The 22587-nt window shown below is 42.5% G+C and overlaps 1 protein-coding gene across 1 annotated transcript in view; it reads right to left on the reverse strand.

Moving 5' to 3' along the window:
- The window catches only part of ADCY2 (adenylate cyclase 2), a 432035-nt gene that overhangs the window by 54409 nt on the left and 355039 nt on the right, over positions 1–22587 (reverse strand). The window contains exons 16-18 of the mRNA XM_060009679.1: positions 17645–17782; positions 10443–10562; positions 1913–2082 (exon numbers count right to left, since the gene is read on the reverse strand). Coding sequence (XP_059865662.1) covers positions 1913–2082; positions 10443–10562; positions 17645–17782 — 428 coding nt within the window. The remainder of the gene's footprint in view (positions 1–1912; positions 2083–10442; positions 10563–17644; positions 17783–22587) is intronic.

Here is a 22587-nt window from a genome sequence, read left to right on the forward strand (position 1 = left end):
ATCTTTCCAGAGCAACAAATCTATGCAAGTGTTTGATGTGTCTGAGCATGAAAGAATGATCAACATCATTAATCATTAGAGAAATGCAAATCAAAACTACAATGAGATATCATCTCACACCAGTCAGAATGGCCATCATCAAAAAATCTAGAAACAATAAATGCTGGAGAGGGTGTGGAGAAAAGGGAACACTCTTGCACTGCTGGTGGGAATGTGAATTGGTACAGCCACTACGGAGAACAGTATGGAGGTTCCTTAAAAAACTATGAATAGAACTACCATATGACCCAGCAATCCCACTACTGGGCATATACCCTGAGAAAACCATAATTCAAAAAGAGTCATGTACCAAAATGTTCATTGCAGCTCTATTTACAATAGCCCGGAGATGGAAACAACCTAACTGTCCATCATCAGATGAATGGATAAAGAAGATGTGGCACATACATGCAATGGAATATTACTCAGCCATAAAAAGAAACAAAATTGAGCTATTTGTAATGAGGTGGATAGACCTAGAGTCTGTCATACAGAGTGAAGTAAGTCAGAAAGAGAAAGACAAATACCATGTGCTAACACATATATATGGAATTTAAGAAAAAAAAATGTCATGAAGAACCTAGGGGTAAGACAGGAATAAAGACACAGACCTACTAGAGAATGGACTTGAGGATATGGGGAGGGGGAAAGGTAAGCTGGGACAAAGTGAGAGAGTGGCATGGACATATATACACTACCAAACGTAAAATAGATAGCTAGTGGGAAGCAGCCGCATAGCACAGGGATATCAGCTCAGTGCTTTGTGACCGCCTGGAGGGGTGGGATAGGGAGGGTGGGAGGGAGGGAGACGCAAGAGGGAAGAGATATGGGGACATATGTATATGTATAACTGATTCACTTTGTTATAAAGCAGAAACTAACACACCATCGTAAAGCAATTATACTCCAATAAAGATTGGAAAAAAAATCTATGCAAGTATTTAAGGCATTTATTTTATGTTAAAAGAAGTATAAAAATATTATGGGGGATTATGCAAAGCATTCATAGAAAAACTTGAAGTCTGGTGTGTCCAGAAATAAACCTGACACTTGATACAAAATGTGTTTTTGCTGTTAAGATGTGAGATGGAGAATATCATGATGAAAACTTCTTTTTCAAGCAGGGAATACATATTTATGATTAGCTTATAGAAGTAATTTGATAACAGGAAGCGTTTCATAAGTCCAAGGGAGTGGACCTGGGAGAATCATTCTTGAAGCATCTAGTCCTAAGGCTGGCAGAGTAAACACAACCAATGGGATTCCGTCCACACCAGGATGTTTTAGGAAATCTCCAATAAGAAATTTGATCTTATCTCCAACAAGTTATACTTCCAGTCACTATAACTTGTGAATGGAACCACTCACTGTCCCTGTACTTTTGTGTATATGGATTCAGTTGTTGTGACCTGGGGGCCGCACTGCCCTGCAGGGCACATTCCTCAGTGTCCGGAGGCATTTTCAATTGTCATGACTTGTGGGGGGGGTGGATTTTGTGGCATCTAGTGGGTAGAGGCCAGGGATGCTGCTCAATAACCTTTAATGCACAGGACAACGCCCTGAAAATCCTTCAGTCCAAAATATCAATAAAGCTGAACGTGAAAGAAAAGATATTCTTATCGATATAGTACAGATTATAACACAAATCCTCTCTCTAAACCATTTCATATCTGCTGATCATATGTGATAATACCTATTCTGTGTAATCTGTAATAAAAAACACACATTCTCTTCCTGAATCATCATTTCAAAGAAACACTCACACAGTGATTCCCAATGACAGTGCTATTGCTAATTTGCATTTACTCTACGCATACTTATGTTACCAACATCCCATGAAAGAACTAAAGAGAAGGAAGAGGAAGCAGGTTACCTCTCAAATAAGACCTGGCTGTAGTCATCCAGGAGGTGGGCGTGAGTGTGGAGAAAGATGGTGTTGTAGCCCACCAATGCCACCATCATGATCAGCATCTTTAGCTCATAATTCACGCGCAGGAAAACCGAACAGGATATCAATCCCAGGATGCAGCTGTATATAAAGTACTGGAACAGGGAAATACGTCAGGTGAATACTTGGGATCTCTTCTGAGGAATGCCAACATGAGAATTAAAATTGGGGACCCCCATCAAGCTCACTTGGTCAACTCCCAGACTGCCTGTGAAAGCAGATGCATTTGTCTGCTCTTTGATTAGGTGATACATGACTAAACACACTGCATTTAGAAAAGAATTACTCATGACATGGCTTGCTCACCCAGCGTAGCATGTTTAAAAAAATAATCGTGCATATGGCCAAATACTCTTCAGAAATAATTTTTAGAAATCTATATTGAAGCTATGTCATTATTAGCCAATGTCCTTTGCTTCTTGAAAATGAAAACAATATGGCTCCCTACCCATTTACAGATTAAAACAAAATGACAGGACACAGAATCTTTTGTGGGCTTTCAATGATTGAATTCATTAAGAGGATACAAATCATTACAGGTAGTTCTATTAAAAGTATAAGAAAGCCTAGACGTTTTATTTAAAAAGCAGTTGTGTGTCAGAGGGATTACCTAGAACAGAAAGGATTTAAAAAAACTAAAAGCTTTGAACTCTATATAAGATAGATAACCAACAAGGACCTACTGTAGAGCACAGGGAACTCTACCCAATATTCTGTGATAACCTATATGAAAAAAGAATCTAAAAAAGAATGAATATATGTATATGTATAACTGAATCCCTTTGCTGTACTCCTGAAACTAACACAACACTGTAAATCAGCTATACTCCAATAAACTTAAAAAAACCCACAACATTCTAAGGGTTCCCAGGCTTCACCAGACTACTAACGGGTCTTTATCGCAGATAAGAAATCAATTAAGAAAACTGGAGGACATGAGAGGAATCCGGGGGTGAGTCTTCAACATCAGCAACAAGAATATGATTGAAAATAAACTGTAGCACCGTATAAAGTTAAAAAAAAAAAAAAGAAAAAGAAGAAGAAAAACAGCAAGATTTAACATTGGTTGAAAATCAAGTGGCCATAAATGTGAAGGTTTGCTTCTGAACTGTTAATCCTGTTCCATTGGTCTATATGTTTGAACTACTTATGCTAGTTCCACGTTGTCTTGGGTACTGCCGTTTGATAGTAAATTTTGAAACTGAAAATCAAAACAAAACAAAAACAACAAAAAACCCTAAAAGCTTTGACCTGGGTGAGTCATGACTGCCCTGGAAGTGGACAGGCACCAAAGACATCAAAGACCCCAGTGTGAGGAAGCAGGCTGGCACGGTCCATCTTTTGTGGTCCATGGGAAGCAGCTGGCAGGCCTGCCCTGTGTTAGCACTTTTCCGTTTACCACAATGGACATCGTCAAGACAGGATAGCCCTGGATTCAGTTTTGCTCCAATCACTCGTTAGTGGATTTACTTTAGGCCAGTGCCCTAACATGCATGTGTCACAGTGTCCTCATCTGTAAAATGAGGGTAATAATGTCCTCCTTCTAGGTCACTGAGAAGAGCACGTAAAGCTTGGAGTCCACGGCCCTGCAGGCCAGGAGGCGCCCGCTAAGTGGAAACAGTTGTCATTCTCACAAAGCATTTGTTTGCTGGATAACGGGGTTTTAATAACAAAGGTTAGCTACTATCTCGGCGTGTCTGCAGCAGAAGCAGCGGTCGGTAAAGTTTAATCATTTTAATAAAACATAGATCCCACTGATGTTTGATAAATCCTGCCTTTAAAAAACAGCTCAGTGTGTAAGCTATTCCATTTTAGTTATATTATATGGGATAAGCCATGTATAAACTACTTATTTTTGTCATTCTAGCTCTTCCTTTTTTTTTTTGCGGTACGCGGGCCTCTCACTGTTGCAGCCTCTCCCGCTGTGAGCACAGGCTTCAGACGTGCAGGCCCAGCGGCCATGGCTCACGGGCCCAGCCACTCCGTGGCACGTGGGATCTTCCCAGGCCGGGGCACGAACCCGTGTCCCCTGCATCGGCAGGCGGACTCTCAACCACTGCGCCACCAGGGAAGCCCTCTAGCCCTTCCTTTTATTTCCCCAGCTAAGGTCATCTACAGTCAGCCATGGGGAGGGCTACTAATATTAGCGCATCAGTCCTGTTCTTGGGGGAGAAAGGAAAGTCGGAAGATGAGCTGCGGTGGTCCTAGCAGGCACCTTCTTCCCTGTGAGAGGCACCCACACAGGGATCAATGCAGATCCTCACGAGTGAGGACTGCGACCTGGCATCTCAGCTTCAGAGGAAGACCAGCAATTAACTCCCTTGGGTCCGACAAGCATTGGGTCAGTCCTCGGGAAGTAAAGCATCCCTAGGCAAGGAGCATGATGGGTGGTGGCAGCTTAGGGAATGCTGAGAGTTTGTAAGTGCAACTTCTTTGGCCACAATTTCCTGAGGTCAGTTCTCTACTATTCTGACCACTGATAACCCCACGACAGAGAATAGGAAGAGGAAAAGAGGAGAGGAAATGTGTCCTGATGGGACCATCTTGCTGGCGGAGAGGAAGGACAGAATCAAGACGTCTGGGAGAGAGTGGATGGGCACCACCGACTCAGTCTCCCTAAAGTGGAGGGTGAGGGAGAGATAGCCTGTGCTTTGAAACCAGCCCTCACGTATAGGGGACTTTGCATTATTACCTTAATGACTTAAATTAATTACTTAATTACTTAAATACTTAATGACTAAGTATTACCCTCAGAGGGCAGGTGTGAGGCTCAGTGATTCAGCGGGCATCGGTGCTGGGACAGCTTCTGAAAGCAGCCCAGGGAGCCCCGCAAACTGTCTGGGGGTCCCTGCATTCCTGTGGGCATGTGCACAGCGACCTGACAGGGCAGGCTTCTTTCTGGTGAATCGAATAAAACACGGGCTTGCACTTTGTACGTCTTCTTTCTTTAGTTCATTTTGGGGCTCATCCACTATTAGATTTTTCACAAGTATCCAATCCCACCAAGAGTCTGAGAATCCCTGGTTTTTAACCAGCTCTTTAGTCAGCAGTCACTGTCTTACACAACTGCTCCGTAAAAGCCACGAAATCGCCTTGGGAATGCGCAGCGGGCGAGGTCCCCACTCAGCGTCTCGCCCTTCGACTCATAAAGCAGCTCGCTGGTACAAATAAAGGCATGCCTGTCCCCTGCACAGGTGACCCAAGGTAAGGAGGACGATAAAGCCCACCTTGACGCATTCTTGTGAAGATTAAAGAAGATAATAAAAGTCAAGTGCACAGAGCAGTGCCTGGCCCATGGGAAGCCATATAAATTCTGCTATTCTTGTTATAAACTGGAGCTCTTTGTAAGACTTTTTATTTTATTTTTCTTCTTTTTTAAAAAAAATTTATTTTATATTGGAGTATAGTTGATTAACAATGTTGTGTTAGTTTCAGGTGTGCAGCAAAGTGATTCACTTATACATATACATATATCTATTCTTTTTCAAATTCTTTTCCCATTTAGGTTATTACAGAATATTGAGCAGCGTTCCCTGTGCAGTACAGTAGGTCCTTGTGGGTCATCTATTTTAAATACAGCAGTGTGTACACGTCAGTCCCAAACTCCCAATCTATCCCTCCACCCCACCCTAAAATTTGAGTTTGAAAAGGATTCTGCTGCTAAAATTCTGCTGAAAATCATTATTAGAATGAATGTTATCAACAGTTCAGCCTAAGTGAATGAGAAGCAGAATAATGAGCTCTTTACATGAGTGAGTGAGTGTGTGTGTGTGTGTCAATGTGTGCATGTGCATTTCAGGGGATTGGGGGCAGTAGGATTCTAAAAGTTTTCTGAAACACCCCTAGTTTGAAATATTGCCAATACCTATAAAATATATCTATGATTTCACATTTTAAAATTCATTCTTAGGCTTTTAAAACGTTTTCACATTTCAGGGTTAGGGTTAGGGTTACTAAAATACATATGTTATGGGAAGTAGCCTTTTAGTCCATTTTCTATTAAATAAGCCTTTCTAGAAGGCTTGGAGGCCATGTGCAAGGTGATGTGGGAATTCATTAAAGGTAGGTTGGGACCCTGAAGGTAGCGACAGAGGGAATGTGTGAATAAGGAAGAATAACGGAAGAAGGCCAGGCTGGGAGCTCTGAAGATCAGCTGCCGCTCCTATATAAGGTAGCCCTACAGGGAGGTCGCTGGACGTCAAGAGCTCTGGCTATAGGCTCCTGAGCTGGGTTCTATTAGGACACTATTACTAAGAACCTTATTTTTATATAGTTTTAATAGTTAATATAATTATTAGTTAATATTTTTATTAAGTATTATTTGTTCATATTATTTAAATATAATATATTACTATTACTTAATATTAGGTAACTAAGTTAAAACTGGTTCATATAGTTATTAATACTTTTCATATATTAATCAATGAAATCAACCTGCATTTTGACACCAAGGGAGCAGCCACTGTCCTCTTTGGCAACTTACTTAAGTATCTTTTGGTTTCAGTTTCCTCACCTGGAAAACAGTTATTCCAATATCTAACTCACAGGATAGTTTTGTGGATGAAATGATATACATGCCTGATATAGTGTGAACTGCCTACATGGCAAAGATTCTTTCTGGTTGATTCTGTTGGACATTTTTAAATGACTTTCTCTTCTGCTACAGAAATAATATACCTGATGTTAAAAATTAGGAAATATACAAAGGACACGTATAAAAAGTAAGCATCTCCTATAATCCAACATCCAACTTGACCCATGATTAACTGTTTCGTATATCTTTCCAGCTTTTAGTTTTGGTGTGTGTGCTACTTGTTACTGGTATTATTATTTTAGAAAATTGGGAATGGATTGTTTGGAATGTTTTTAAATGATATTTCTCACTTAATAGCTTATAAGTATATATTTCTATGTCATTAAATAGTTTTCTACAACATCTTTTGTAGCGGCTGGATATAATCTTATTGTATGTTCATAACAAAATTTGTTTAAACAGTTAAATTTATTCTAACTTTTAGGTTGTTTGCTTTCTTTTCCTTTCTTTGTTGTTATTGTTACATAAACCTTTCGACGAACACCCTGGTAGCTAAATCTTTGCACCTTTAAAATTACTTTCTAAAGTTAGTATTGCAGGGTGAAAACTATGTCTGTTTCTATGCTTTTTTTCTTTTCCTTTCTTTGTTGTTATTGTTACATAAACCTTTCGACAAACACCCTGGTAGCTAAATCTTTGCACCTTTAAAATTACTTTCTAAAGTTAGTATTGCAGGGTGAAAACTATGTCTGTTTCTATGCTTTTTTTTTTTTTTTAAGATGTTGGGGGTAGGAATTTATAAATTAATTAATTTATTTTTGCTGTGTTGTGTCTTCATTTCTGTGCGAGGGCTTTCTCTAGTTGTGGCAAGAGGGGGCCACTCTTCATCGCGGTGCGCAGGCCTCTCACTATCGCGGCCTCTCGTGTTGTGGAGCACAGGCTCCAGACGCTCAGGCTCAGTAGTTGTGGCTCACGGGCCTAGTTGCTCCGCGGCATGTGGGATCCTCCCAGATCAGGGCTCGAACCCGTGTCCCCTGCATTAGCAGGCAGAGTCTCAACCACTCTGCCACCAGGGAAGCCCTCTATGCTTTTTGATGACTACTATAAATGGTCATTAAAGTTAGTATTGCAGGGTGAAAACTATGTCTGTTTCTATGCTTTTTGATGACTACTATAAATGGCCATTAAAGTTAGTATTGCAGGGTGCAAACTGTCTGTTTCTATGCTTCTTGATGACTGTTATAAATGGCCATTAAAGTCAGCATTGCAGGGTGCAAACTGTGTCTACTTCTATGCTTTTGGATGACTGTTATAAATGGCCATTAGGAAGAGCTATATCACTGTTTACCTCCTGCATCAGTGCCTGTGGATGCTCCTTCACATCCACTGTCAACCTCAGGCGTCATATATGATGGGGCTTGAGAGTAAAAATGCAGACATCATGCACATCCACAAACAGCTTTCCCAATGTTCCTTCCAATCTATTAAGAGGGAAGCCAGGATGTCTCCAGGCTCCTCTGGGACCCCTAAACTCATGAGTTAATAATGTCGTTTCTGTACAGACAGTACATGAGCATGAGGGGCTTCCTTGGCAAAGCCCATCATAATCCTCTTTCTGAGGACTTATTATTGGAACAATAGTAGCCTACTGACTAAGTCTGACCTAGATTTTGAAAAGTCTACCGTGTGCTTTTTCAGACTCGTTGAAGGTGGAGGAAATGTTCTTTTTTGCCATTTTGGGTTTCTAATGATTTGCTTCTTCTGAAAATAAGATATCATGTGCAGACTTACTTAAATGAAATTCAGGTTGATGACCTTATTGCTGTTAGGGGGGCCAAGGACGGTGAGCTGTTCAACCCAAAAATATTGGATAGAGAGATTTTCTTAAAAAGGTGATTTGCCAGCTATACTTTCCTTTCCTATGAAGATGCATGTTTCCTGTAAGTTGTTAAAGTGCCTTATGGATGCAGCATGGGGATGGTTTGGAGGCTCGTCCTCCCTCCAGGGGCCGATGGACCATGTGTGTGCTAATACCATCCATCCAAGGAGGAAGAGCCAGAACACACAGGTAGTTTGAATCATTCTCTAAAGAACGGGGTTCCAAACTGCCCACAGTGAGGTCACAGCCAATAAACCCTCATCATGAATCCCATCCCTCATTTTTCACATAACTGAAATAGAAAAGACGGTGTCCAGTCCTCCCTGGGGTTCACAATAATGACTAACATGAAGGCCAGGACCCCGTGGATATGGGACGAAGCTTATGCCATCCTCTCTTCCTGAGTCTGTGGGGACATTGCTATGGACTCCGGTTAGCTGTCATGGCTTAAAGGAACACCAGATGCCCCTACTCTCTGTACACAGAGCTGTGAGCATCCCAGGAAATTGAAATGATGAGATGGGAAAAAGGATCAAAGCCTAATATCAAAGGGAGAAAGAAAGGAAGTTTCCTTTATCACCAGAGCTAATGGAGTTTTAAAAAATTGGTAGAAAAATTTTAAAATATACATATTAAATGACCAATTTCAGGGCCTGGAATATGTGACACAAACAAAATGGGAAGAATCTATGCTACCTTTAGACGATTATTCAGAAAATGGAAAGGAGAGTATCAAAATCATTTTTTTTTGCACAAACAATTCATGGAAGAAAGAAATTATTAAGCAGTAAATAATTGATTTAACTCCTTTCATTTAAATGACTGATGTGTTAGTAAGTTTTGAAATTTCAATCTAGGCCCTTAGTAAGGGTCAGTTAGTAAGGAGAATTTGAAGATACAATTACTGGACAGCATTTGCAGCCAAAGGAGAGGGAGAAATATGAACTGTGGTCCCTGTCATCACAGAGTCAGGAAGCTAACGCTAATTCACTGGAACAATTAGCAAAATCTGTAAGCAACAATTCAGTGACATACAATCGAATGCTACATGCTGGGATACATTCTATAAAATGTAGCATTAAGATAAATTGGTGCAGCCACTACGGAAAACAGTATGGAGGCTCCTCAGAAAACTAAAAGTAGAGTTACTATATGATCCAGCAATCCCACTCCTGGGCATACACCCAGAGAAAACTATAATTCAAAAAGATACATGCACCCCTATCACAGCACTATGCTCAACAGCCAAGACATGGAAGCAACCTAAATGTCCATCGACAGATGAATGGATAAAGAAGATGTGGTACAGATACACAATGGAATATTATTCAGCCGTAAAGAAAAATGAAATAATGCCATTTGCAGCAACATGGATGCAACTAGAGATTATCATACTAAGTGAAGTAAGTCAGACAGAGAAAGACAAATATCATATGATATCACTTATATGTGGAATCTAAAATATGACACAAATGAACTTATCTATGAAAAAGAAACAGGGTCACAGACATAGAGAACAGACTTGTGGTTGCCAAGGTCGGGGGAGGGATGGAGTGGGAGTTTGGGGTCAGCAGATGCAAACTAGTATATACAGAAGGGATAAACAACAAGGTCCTATGACATAGCGCAGGGAACTATATTCAATATCCTGTGATAAATCATAATGGAAAAGAATATGAAAAAGAATATACATATATGTATAACTGAATCACTTTGCTATAAAGCAGAAATTAACACATTGTAAATCAGCTATACTTCAATAAAAAAAATTAAAATGTAGCATTAAGAGAATAAAGGCACGAGTCATCCGTGAGAGCCTCAAAATGCCATTGGAAGTTTCCACATGTGGTCTAATCGGTGCCCGTTGGCTGCGACTTTCTGCTGAAGCCTGGCAATTTTTACTCGGTCAGGACATACTCAGATATGGAATCTGAAGAAGAAAAGTCAAGTCTACAACAGATGAGGTGCAGACCATGCCATTCAATATGTAACAGCATACAGGAAAACAACAAAAGCAATAATAACGAGGGAGATGTTCTTACCGGCAGGAAAAACAAATTTTGCGCACGCAGCATTGCTACCTGACTGTATAAGGCAGGAAGACTTGTGTTTGACGCATTGGCAGTTGGAAGAATTGTCTCCTCTGACTCGCTCAGGAAAAACTGCAAGGAAAGTGTTTTTACAATGAATTAGTGCAAAGGAGAGTAAAGAGTTAGCAGGTGGGTGCCAAGTTTATTAATGACGTGTTTTGTCACCTCCGTGAGCAGGATTGTGTGGGCAACTCAGCATCTTTACTTCCGGGGCTAATCCCTTCATCTTCTCTTTGAGGCTTTCAGAATTTCTATTGAATAAGTAAATAACTCTTGTTGTGCTCTGCACTTCATAGTGAATTCCAGAACTCCCGAGTTGACGTTAAAGACAACAGAAGCACCTTGTTAAATATAAATTTTAAAATGAACCAAGGACAGGGCAGAGGGTTTGGTTAGAATTATGACCTGACATCACAACCCTCACATTTTCAATTCTGCAGCAGGAGATCGGAGTCTTCACAATGTGTTTTTGCAGGATCTTCACCATCATGGCTCAAACGTTAAATGAGTCAATGCAGTTATATGAGTTTTTTTTTTTTTATATTAAGAAAATAATTTTATGGGAAAAATGCAGTAACTGGCATTGTCTCTATTATTTGTGAGTGCTTGGCATCTCAGGATCACGAGGGATTGAATTTGGAAAGGAAGGATGCTCTTAGGACTATTGGAAAGGGGGTCTTGATTTCAAAAGGAAAGAAGTCATCCTGAGAAAATAAAAATGATTAGCTCTTATGTAATGGTCACCAATACCAGCACCCAGAAGGAAAGTGTCACTCTCTCGCTCTCCTTCTCTGTCTCTATCTCTGTTTCTCTCCCTTTCTGTCTCTTTCCTAGACGAGCTGCAGCACAAACTGTTAGGTAACCAAGGATCAGTTACTTTCCATACCACGGCTGCGGGTCAGAGAAGTGTTCAGTGAAGGTAAACTAGAGAATCACTCAGGCCAGGTTCCCTTATGAAAGAGATTCATCCCATCCATGAAACTAGGCTAGGTCTTCGGCACAGGGCTAACCATCTATATTCCAGGTCTAAAAAGTAAAACTTCCCTGTAGCGTTTCAATGGTTGCTTTTGTTTCCTTCCTTTCTTTGGTTTGTTTCCTTTGATGGCAGAGTTTTTGTCAAATACCTACAGTAATTTACTGAGGTAAATACGAAGGCATTTAAATAAATATATGGATATATTTAAATATACTAAATAGTATATTCTTGAGAACGTTTCCTCTGAGATTCCAAGAATGATACTAGGTACAGTGTTTTTGCCCATTTGATAAAATGCTGCAAAACACTGATTGAAAAGTCAAATAAATGTAGTCGATTTCTTTATTTACTACTAAAGAATTTATCAGAAATGTCACAACCCCTGGCTGAAAGATAAATGTGCTAATTATTTGGAAAAAAGTATATCAGGAAAAGAAATGAAGGAATTGCTTGGCAAACATAAGGTTCCAAAATGTTAACAATTTAGATTTGACAGACCCAACATACAATTGATTTAAATATTAAAGAATCAAGATACAACAAATAGAAGGAGACTGTTTAGCTTGATAGGTTACTAGCCTCAGGCACCTGAGATCTTAAAATAATTTTAAAAATCCTTCTTGATTATATCAGCGTATAAAGAAGAAACTAAATTCTTGCTGTACAAGGAGTAGAAATATGTCCTGTGAAAGTTTTGTCTTGCAAGGACGCGCGGCAATGATAAGATGGCTCGAACTTGAAAAACAGTGGAGAACTTAAAGCAATACATCAGGAATGCTTCATTAACCCCCTTCTGCTACTTTTTTCTAGTGTTTAATTAACTACCCCTAAAATCAAGAACCTCTTCATTCTGTCTATGTGGCATCACACTGCAGTTTGGAATCAATTTTCCTCTTCTGTCCCCTTAGTCACTTTAAAATAACAAACTCCTAATGATAGCCAGTCCAAGCTCGAGGGTTATCAATCCACATCCCTCTCCCTTCCGTGTTAAAGTGCCACAATCTTCTGCACAGAATGAATTTCTAGTAACATAATTATTTGGGGGAACGCCTCTCGATCTATTTTAATATTCTACAACCTTTGTCAGAATTGGGAAAACGATACCCTCATCCTGGACAAGATATCCTAACTAAGTGCTATTTTTAGCCCTCCTTCCAAATTTTACATTTCCCAGGTAATGTGAAACATCTCAGAATTATGTTTTTCAAATAATATTAAATTATGAACATGTGATTTAATACCGTGTTAATAGACTGATAACATCATTGCTTGTCATTTGGTTGGAAACAGAAGAAATTAACTAATTAGAATTAGATTACCAATTAACTACTAGTTAACCACGGCTAACTCCTTGTCTATGTGGCTTACAAAGCTGGGCTATTTATAATATTCTCTGGGAAGTTTCTCAGAAAAGTTGCAAAATGGTGTGAGGCATCACATGACGACACTGTCAAAATGTCAGAAAATAAAAGGCAGAGGATTTGAGCTTCTCAGACATGGTTCTAAACAGTCAGCTGGAAACTAAAATGGAACAAAACACACAGGCTTTTTGCAATTTGCTACCCGAAACCCTCTATCTGAAAAAAAATGTCTGGATAACTGGCTGTTTTTTTCCACGTTTTATTGGGGTGTTTGGTGAACACCAGGTATTTTAAATGTCCTGGTAAAGTCTCACAATTCATTTTAAATAAACCTGACCTGGACATTTCGTCATTTATATTAGTGTGTAATGAGAGTTAAAGGAACACCATCCCTGTTGACCCCAGCTCTTGTAAGGGCTGTGAAAATTCAGCCTCGGGATAAACATTAAGGACTAAAAATCCATGCGGAGGGTCAGTGTGGAAGGGTCCATCCACACGGTCAGTGGCAGAGGGAGCTCGTGGGTGGCCTCAGCCCTCACATCATCCCTAAGGCTTCTCTCCTCTCTGAGGTAAAGAGAGTGATGGTGGTGATGATAGAAAAGTAGTTAATAAGGGCTGTTTGCCACTGGCTGGAAAAATCCAGGGCAAACTGAGAGGTTCCCCTGCTGTGGAGGGACTGGGCATCAAAGGGAAAATGAGAACCTTAAAAACATTATTGGAAGTGAAATAAACCACACACAAAAAAGACAAATATCATGTAATCTCACATATACGAGGTATTCTAGAATAGGTAAGTTTATCGTAACAGAAAGCAGAGTAGAGGTTACCAGAGGCCAGGGAAGTGGGGAGTTATTGTTCATGGGTACAGAGTCTGAGGTAATGAACAAGTTCTGGAAATAGATAGTGGTGATGGTTTGCATAATACTGCAAAGGTACTGAATGCCCCTGAATTGTACACTTAAAAATGGTTAAAACGATAAACTTTATGTTATATATATTTTCCCCAAAGGAAAAATAACAAACATTGAAAACAGAAAAACAAAAAAATAAAAAAGAAGGAAGAAAGCAGTTTTGCCTTGTCTCTAAAAGAATGCTTCAAAATCACAGGGGCTACAGAAGGGGATGTGAATGTGCTGTGACTTTAGAAAGATGAAGTTTCCTGACAGAGAATTATCCTCCCAGTGACTTAAGCACAGCTTGCTCATGAAGGCAGCCCCTCGCCTAACTCCCACACAAAAGAGCTGCTCTTCCTTGGAATGTGAGTCCAGCACCTGGATTAGCCTCATGGGTTAATCACTGCTAAGAAAGAGCAAAACTACAACGTGGGGATAGGGCTCAGTTAGTCTAGGAACTGTATTCTTAGAAGAAGTACCAAGATAAGTTTAAAAGCTATACAGGTACTACATTAAATAGAAACCTCTCCTGGATGGAAGTTTGAAGTGGGGCTAGGAGAAAAGGCACAGAAACCCCGCTAGGAGCATTTGACCGCGTGCAGGTAAAGACTGTACCCGCATCCCCAGCAGGGGGGGCCATCTTCCCAGAATGTGAGTGAGGGACCTGGAGCCCACTTCCCTGGCGTGGCACCCCAAAGATGCTCAATTCTACCAGCCCAGGTCTCAGTGCTGCATTGGCACCCCCTGGTGATGTGAGCGACCCAAGGGACTTCACAGCACCGTGCAGTGTGGCTGGGGACACAGGACCCTGTGTCTGCCTTATGCAGTCAAAATGCAGGAGGTCGGGGATCCGAATAGCTGGAGAGCATTTCTCTGTAAATCATCAGATGCGTTCAAAGGTGGCACCCTGATGGACCAGTCCTTCCCCTTCTGTGATGAATAAGAAATGACAAGAAAGCTCAAGATCTAGGGAAAGTGATTTCCTTTGTCTACCTAATGTTGCATTTCATACTGTTTTGTGATGTTTCTTTGAAATAAATACAAGGAGAACATCTGCATGGGAGGGAACCACTAATTTCACCAGGTATCAAGAAAAATAATGGACAGAAACAAATTAATTTAGCTTGTTCCTTGTCCCGCAGCCTCTGATACCAAGGGGCAGCTCAGTGCGTGGAGCCTTATTTCATTCTTTCTCAACGCTCACCCATCATACTTTTAATGTGTCTTCCATAGACTTCTCGACCTCACTGGGCAATGCACTTCCTTCTTTCTGAGGAAGGAAAATGACATTGGAAGATGTGTTTCCAGTACAGAAGATGTATTTCTTCTCTCCAAAGGGACTGCAGTTACTGTAAAAATATCTACTCCTAAATGCTGAGCTCATGCAACATTTATAGGCAGTGATTGAACTGCCCGTCAATCACTAATTATCCTAGGAGAAATACAACCAGCTTCGAATAAGATTTGTTTCCCATTTCGAGTCTGTCTTTTAAAAACTAGGTGATAAATCCTGGCTTTATAAGGTCAAATTGGATTTCATGAAATATTTTTTCTTTTTTAAAGGGTTGCCTGCTTACACATTCATTCATTCATTCTCTCACTTAGTAACTACGGAACGGCCCCTCCTTATATAGAGGGTGCTTTCCCAGGACATGTGAAAAAATAAATAAGTAAAACACCCCTTGCTCTTAGGTGTGTGGATGTTGTGTTACATGTGTCACCGCTCAGGATGTGTGCACAGGTGAGTGCACAGGTAAATGGGCGCACAGGTGAGTACACCGGTAAATGGGTGCACAGGTGAGTGCACCGGTAAATGAGCGCACAGGTGAGTGCACCGGTAAATGAGTGCACAGGTGAGTGCACAGGTAAATGAGCACACAGGTGAGTGAACACACTCTTGAGGGATGAGGAGACGATTATAAGGGCACAGGGGGTCAACACTCGTCAGGGCAACGGAACACACTTGGTGTTTGTTGGAACCGCTCAGAACTCTAGCTACTGCTGTCCTTCAAGTCGTTCTGTTTCTCCCAGCCCCATCCCCTCCTCCTTCACGGTGGAGCTCACTTCTGTCCCAGATGTCTCCCACAGCCTGATTTACTGAGCTCTTCTCAGAGCTTGCTGGCACTTTCTCCTGGACAGCTGGGTCTCAGGGCAGCAGGACTAATACACGCATGCCTGTTACAAAGTCCAGCACGAGGAACCCATTTCAGGAAATGCTCGTGCTTCTCCAGTCTCTCACCACTGCCCTTTGTGTCTCTGTCCATCTTCCTCTGTGGTGGTAGATTCGTATGCTCATGCAATAGCCACGATACTGCCTGTGCAGGAAACCTAGGGGTCCTAATGGCTAGTGAGATGCTTGCTGAATGGCTCTTCCAGGAAAGGCCCTTTTGTCTAGTCTCCAGTTCCTCATGTCACATTCCTCACCCTGAGGGCTCCCCTGCTCTGGTGACAGCTCTGGGGCCACAGTCACAATATCCTTGGGTCGTCACGCAGAGAGCCCTTGGCCCACGGTCTGGGGCCCTCGTGAGCACGTGCCTCAGGTTGACTGCTGCCAACCTCCCCTGGAGCCCTTGCGATCTGAAGTCCCTCCTGAGCAGGGTATTCTTGAGGGAATTACCTGTCCAGACAGGGCACCATTTCCCAGCTCTTCCCCAGTCAGTCCTGACGAAGCCCTTGTTGGAAATAAATGATGTCACGGTCTAGGTATGCCTGAGACCTAGAAGAGGAGGCCTCCATCCCTGGAGGGAAGGTCTCATCATCCCTGGAGCAGAAAGACAGCCTCAGATGCTGTGAATGTCCAGGAGGAGGCTGATGAGCCTGGGGAGAAGTCCGGGAGGAGGGGCCAGGATGGTGGAGTTGTCATGGTGAACTTGACACAGCAAGACAGCTTCACATAGGAACACAGGCTGGCCCTGGGGAAGCCCGCTGGCTGCGTGGGCTTGACTGCTGAGCCCTCTCCCCGCAACAGACACCATTAGTTCTAACTGCACAGGGGCAAGTGGGAGCAGCCCCTTCCTGAGCTGACCTCTGAGGCTGAGCAGGTGGGTAGAGGAAGGCAAAGCCATGGTGACACCTCTCACTGGCCTGTGCCTGGGAAGACCTACAGTAGGGCCCGACCTCATGTCCTTTCTCAGGGGAGCTCCTACAGGGAGCTGGGGCATGTAGTTAAGTGAGGTGGGAGAAGCCAGCTCACTTGTCCTCCAGTTAAGCACACGGGAGGACACTCAGGAATCCATACCCAACCTCCTGATGGGCAGGAAGTGGGAGGAAGGAGGGCAAGCTAAGGCTTCTCTGCCACCTCCTTTCCAGGTGCCCTTAAGATGGACTTCGAGGCAAAGTGAAGTGGAGGAAGGGGCCCTCCCACCTCTGCAGCTAGCACCTCAGCCCATCTGCCTTCCAGCAGACATGACCCTCACCTGAATCTCCAGGTGTGTCTGGAGAAACTGTACGACCCATAGTACAACATTGAGGACAAACCCCAAGCAAATATTCAAGGTCCTTACCTACTCCTTCAGCCTTATTTTTTTGCTGCTACTTGGTACAAATTTCTCTCTCTTCTTTGTCCTAGATTCCAAATGCCTCCCTTCCTTCTCATCTTCCATCCACCATCTGGTGGAACTCCTTCTGCCCATCCTTCAGAATCCTGACCCGCAGCCTGGCTCCCCTGTCCTTGCCCCCTACACACTTCCATGGTTGGCATTTCTGTAGCCGGAGCCAAGATGAGCTAGGAGGTAGGAAACTGCTGGAAGGAGCCTCCCTCCCTCGCGGTGGTTTCCCCAGTCTGCAGCCTTCCCCTTAGCGAAGCCGCTGCTGCAGCGGTTGAGGGCTGAATTTAACAGGCGGCAATTGGTGTCACTGAAGGAGCTGTGGGAAAGGTTTCCAGATCCCGTGAGACAGGCACCGCCTGGCGGGGCCCTGACTCACCATGTTGAACACGGCCATGGTTAGTATGATGGCCGTGGTGATGGCCGTCAGGGAGATCCGAGGCCAGGGGCGCTTGGCGATGATGCCCGACGACTTCAAAAGCCACAGGAGAGAGGCAGACGCTTTTTTGCTGCATTGCTGGGAGGAGAAAGAAAAAGAAAGGCGTTGCTCTTTTATGTATTTTCTCAAGTTTCTCAAGGATGTTTAAAACCACAGGATGCCTCGATACTCTTCACAGATTGAAGAAGTAGACTATGTTGGCATCATTGTTACAAATTAGGAACAAATTAATTACGTTTCTATGACAAATTAGGATGTGCTTGTACGTCCTTTAAAAGAGACCTGAGGGCTTCCCTGGTGGCGCGGTGGTTGAGAGTCCGCCTGCCGATGCACGGGACACGGGTTCGTGCCCCGGTCCGGGAGGATCCCGCATGCCGTGGAGCGGCTGGGCCCGTGAGCCGTGGCCGCTGAGCCTGTGCGTCCGGAGCCTGTGCTCCGCAACGGGAGAGGTCACAACAGTGAGAGGCCCGCGTACCGCAAAAAAAAAAAAAAAAAGGAGACCTGAACTTATGTTTAAAAATTCTTCTGGTAAAGGAAAAATATGCCACGTAATTAAACCACTCTGGGGGATGTGTTGGGTCTCAGATCACAGCTGTGAGGAGGCAGGTTTCATAAGTTCAGGTGATTGACACAGAAAGCGATCAACACACAGCTAATCCTAAGAACACAACCGGACCATAAAATAGTTTGGTGCCTGTACCTGTGAAGACAGCACCTAGGGTTCTCAGCTGAGGCTTGTGGTGATGGCTCGACCTCATCCCATCCTGCTAGAGCTTCCTCCACGTGGAGAAGCTCTACTTTTAATTATAAAAAATTTTATTTTTGATTGTGTTAAAAAATGTAAAACGGACCCTCTAAACTATTTTTAAGTGCACAGTTCAGTAGTGTTACTGCATCTGCACTGCTGTGTTACAGATCTCTAGAGCTGTTATCTTGCACAACTGAGACTCCACACCCATGAAACAGCTCCCCTTTCCCCCGGCAACACTATGCTACTTTCTGTCTCTAAGCCTCTGACCAGTCTAAGTACTCATGTAAGTGGAATCATGCAGTATTTGTCTTTCTGTGCCTGGCTTACTTCCGTTGGCATAATGTCCTCTGGGTTCATCCACGCTGTAGCCTGTGACAGGACTTCTTTCTTCTTATAAGGCTGAATAACCTTCTACGTATAGGCCACATTTTGTTTATCCATTCATCTCTGGTTGGACACTGGCGTTGGCTACAGTGAATAATGCTGCACTGAGTGGCATTACAGTTTCTAAGAAGCTCTTTTTGTGTGGAAGGAACTGAGGTCTTTATAGAATGACAGCCAGCTTTCCCTGGCCATTTTCTGTGGGCCAGACTCTGCTCTGTGGGAACTCAGTGATGGGCTAACCTCACTGAGGCCTCGAGGCCACCTTCCTGGGGAAGCAGCACTGTGATGTTCACCTTCGGCCCAGTGGTGAGAGAGCAGAGTAGGGAGAATCCTAACCTGTGGGTAACACAAACCTGGCCAGTGCCGGGTATCCCGGTACCCACCGGAGTGGGTATTTACATATGTTATCTGATCTGACAGGCATTCTTAAGAGTTCTCTAGGGATCTAAATTTTAACTTCACCCAAAAGGGACTGTGGATCCGAGGCCACGTGTCCTGGAACCATTTAAAAAAAGGTATAATTTTGAAAAAATTCAGAAGGAGGGATAAATATACACTTATACACGTTTGACTTGCACTAGTGAGTTAATATAAATGATAAAACTGTTGCGACATCAATAAAATTCAAATAGAGAATATTCCTTAATAGCACTAATAAACAGTGCTTTTATTTCTCACCTCTTTCACGTTTTCTTTCTGCTTTATTCTTTAAAGTATTGTTGACGTAAGCACTGCAATTTGTTAACTGTTGATACAACAAGTAAATGAGACTGTGTGATGCTGGATGAGAGGTAGTGAGAAAGGTAACCGGCCCTGTGTCTCAGCATCAAGTCCCTATAGCTGTTAAACTTTCCGCAAGTCAATTACCCTCTCTGGCCTCAGTTTCTTCATCTCTAAAATGAGAATAATAGTGCCTGCCTCGAAGTTTAAATGAGCTACGTAAGGTGCCCAGAACAGGACATATGTGTTAACTCTTCTTATATTTGTGAAGAAAACATAATATTTCTCAGTGACTAATATTTTAGTGACTAAAAATCTATTTGCTCTACATCTAGATGAACAAAAAACATTTTTTCCCTTCCATTCCACTATAGCCTTTTTTTCCCCCTTCAGATCCTGATATAAAGAGATGCAGAACATTTGTCTACAGCATACATCCCCCACTGATGTAGAATCCCAGGACAGCGTTTAGGGCTCACTCCTTGGGCAGATTCTCCTGGGTCTTTCTCTGGTTTCTCCTACAGCCTGTCTGGGAGAAGGGGGCAGTGCTGCCCTGGATTCCAGGGGCTGCCAGGAGCTGAATCACTGGCTGGCAGCCAGGCTCTGCAGAGCACCTTCCCACCAGCAACTCAGGGGGAGCCAGATTTATGCTGTAAGCTTCTTCCCCAAAGCAGGGTGTGGACGGGGGTTGGTGGTGGTGTTAAGTCTGTTTTCCAGTGAGATGCTCTTTAATGCTGTGAACGTGCAGTATCTTTCAGGGTGACGCGGCTGGAGGACACCCACCTGAAAGTGTACCACTATTGTTCAATGCATGCTACTTGGCATAATATTAACACCACAGACCACAGTCAGATCTGCATTCTGGAGGAGAAGCTATAATAGAGTAAAGAGCAGAGATTCAAATAGAATATCATAGTCATCCAGCTCACATTCCAGTAGGAGATGATGACATTTGGCTGGATTCTGGCAAATTAAGGCAATATTTATGTATTTGCATCCTAAGTGACTAGGATTAGTGTTTTTATTTAAAAGAAAATTATTAAAATGGATGCTTTTGTGTCTGTACACAGAAATTGTCAATAGAGATGATAAACATTTTAAGAGCAGAAAACACAAAACTGCTATTTTAGGAGAATATTTAAATCTAAATATAACATTACAGATTCCATGTCACAGTCAATTAGGTAAAATATTATCTGGTTATTACACAGACATACTATTGAAATTATGAAATTTAAAAAATTACTGTTTGAATTTTTAGAATAATGCATGGTGATAATATTACCAAATAGGCCATCTAATAGGAATATGTTATGTTCTGCTAACAGACTAGTCATTTGCTGAAGCAGATGTGGGCAGACACACGTGAGTTTTTTCTGCTCCCGTGACACGCTGGGCAAAATTACAAACTGGTGGCCCTAGAAACTACTGCCTCTGTGTGCCTACTGTACATGTGGCAGAATGTCCTGGAAATCTGTCCTGTTCCTACTCAGCCCAGCGAAGAGCACCCTTCTTGGAACTGCTCACTAAAGATGCGTGGGGTTGGCGTGTGTTGGGCTCAGGACACTGGATTCAGGATGCGGTAGGTTCAATTCCTTCTCCGTTTAGTCTTCCTATGTGACTCCAAGTCCCACCCGTGAAATTGTTTTTAAACCTATCAAGCCAAATACTCATTGTTCTCCAGCTCATGGAGACAGGCAGCCTCCCCTGTCTTTGCATCCTGTCACCAAGTAGAGGCAAAATAAATACAACTGTTCTGAAATATGAAAACTGGTAACACTGCTGGTGGCAAGGATGAGGAAACAGAAGATGATGATGGAGATGGGGACCCTGAACTACAAAGACAGTGCGGGAAGAAGAGGAGGAAGATACAGACCTTAGGGGGAAGAGAAGAAACCAACGATGGGAGGAAAGGAGAAAAAAGACTAAGAAGTTAAGATGGAATCCGATTAAGGAAAAATGGGAACATTGATTCCATTTGTAGCTCTGAATAAAAATTACAACTTGGATCTTAACATGATACTTTAGTTCAGTTTGTTCTGTTTTGGGTTAAGTATTCAAACAGGGTCCCTGATGGAAAGATAAAGTTTATCAAAATTTACACCATCCTAATGAGACACTATAAATGATAACATCTCAAAGAATATTGTGGTGTTTATTCAGAAGATGCTATGCATATGAAAATGAGAGCATGCCTGCTCTGTACTCAGGGTAGTCGTTCTATTTGATCTTTGCTTTAATCACTGGCATCGTTTCAGCCAAATCTGTTTCCTCCCTGCTGTGATCATCAGTGAGGCTCACTGTATCCTGATTGCCTCTTCTTACTTACAGCGAGCTCACTGTAAGTAAGAAATGTTAGAAATCCTTCTAGAAATGCTCTTGGCTGGTAATGCCACATGCATCCACTGATAAATATGGAATTGGTACTAACTGTAGTGGGAGATGTACAAGGAGAAAGAATATAAATTTATATGAAAACCCTATGGTGGGGACTTCGCTGATTGCGCAGTGGTTAATAATCTGCCTGCTAATGCAGGGGACATGGGTTCCATCCCTGGTCTGGTAAGATCCCACATGGTGTGGAGCACCTAAGCCCGTGAGTCACAACTACTGAGCACGTGCTCTAGAGCCTGCGAGCCGCAACTACTGAGCCCATGTGCCACAATTAGTGAAGCCTGAGTGTCTAGAGCCCGTGCTCCGCAACAAAGAGAAGCCACTGCAATGAGAAGCCCACACGCTGCAACGAAGACTCAACGCAGCCAGGAAAAAAAAAAAAAACAAAAACCACCTATGGTGGAGTTAGTGCTTGGGACGGTGAGCAGTGTGGGTTGCTAGAAAGGGTGTGGATGAATGTTAATGTTCTTCATCCAGAAGAGGCAGAGATTCTCCATGTAAAAATAAAATGCTCTTAATCTGTGTTTTGGATTTAAAAAAAAGAAAAAACTATCTCCACCAAAAATATTTTCCATTTCTTCCTTCCTCCCTTCCTTTTCTTCTTTTGGAAACTTTTGCACTGGAAACGACTGGT

This window comes from Delphinus delphis, chromosome 3 (genome assembly GCF_949987515.2).
Source record: "Delphinus delphis chromosome 3, mDelDel1.2, whole genome shotgun sequence".
Taxonomy (NCBI): Eukaryota; Metazoa; Chordata; class Mammalia; order Artiodactyla; family Delphinidae; genus Delphinus; species Delphinus delphis.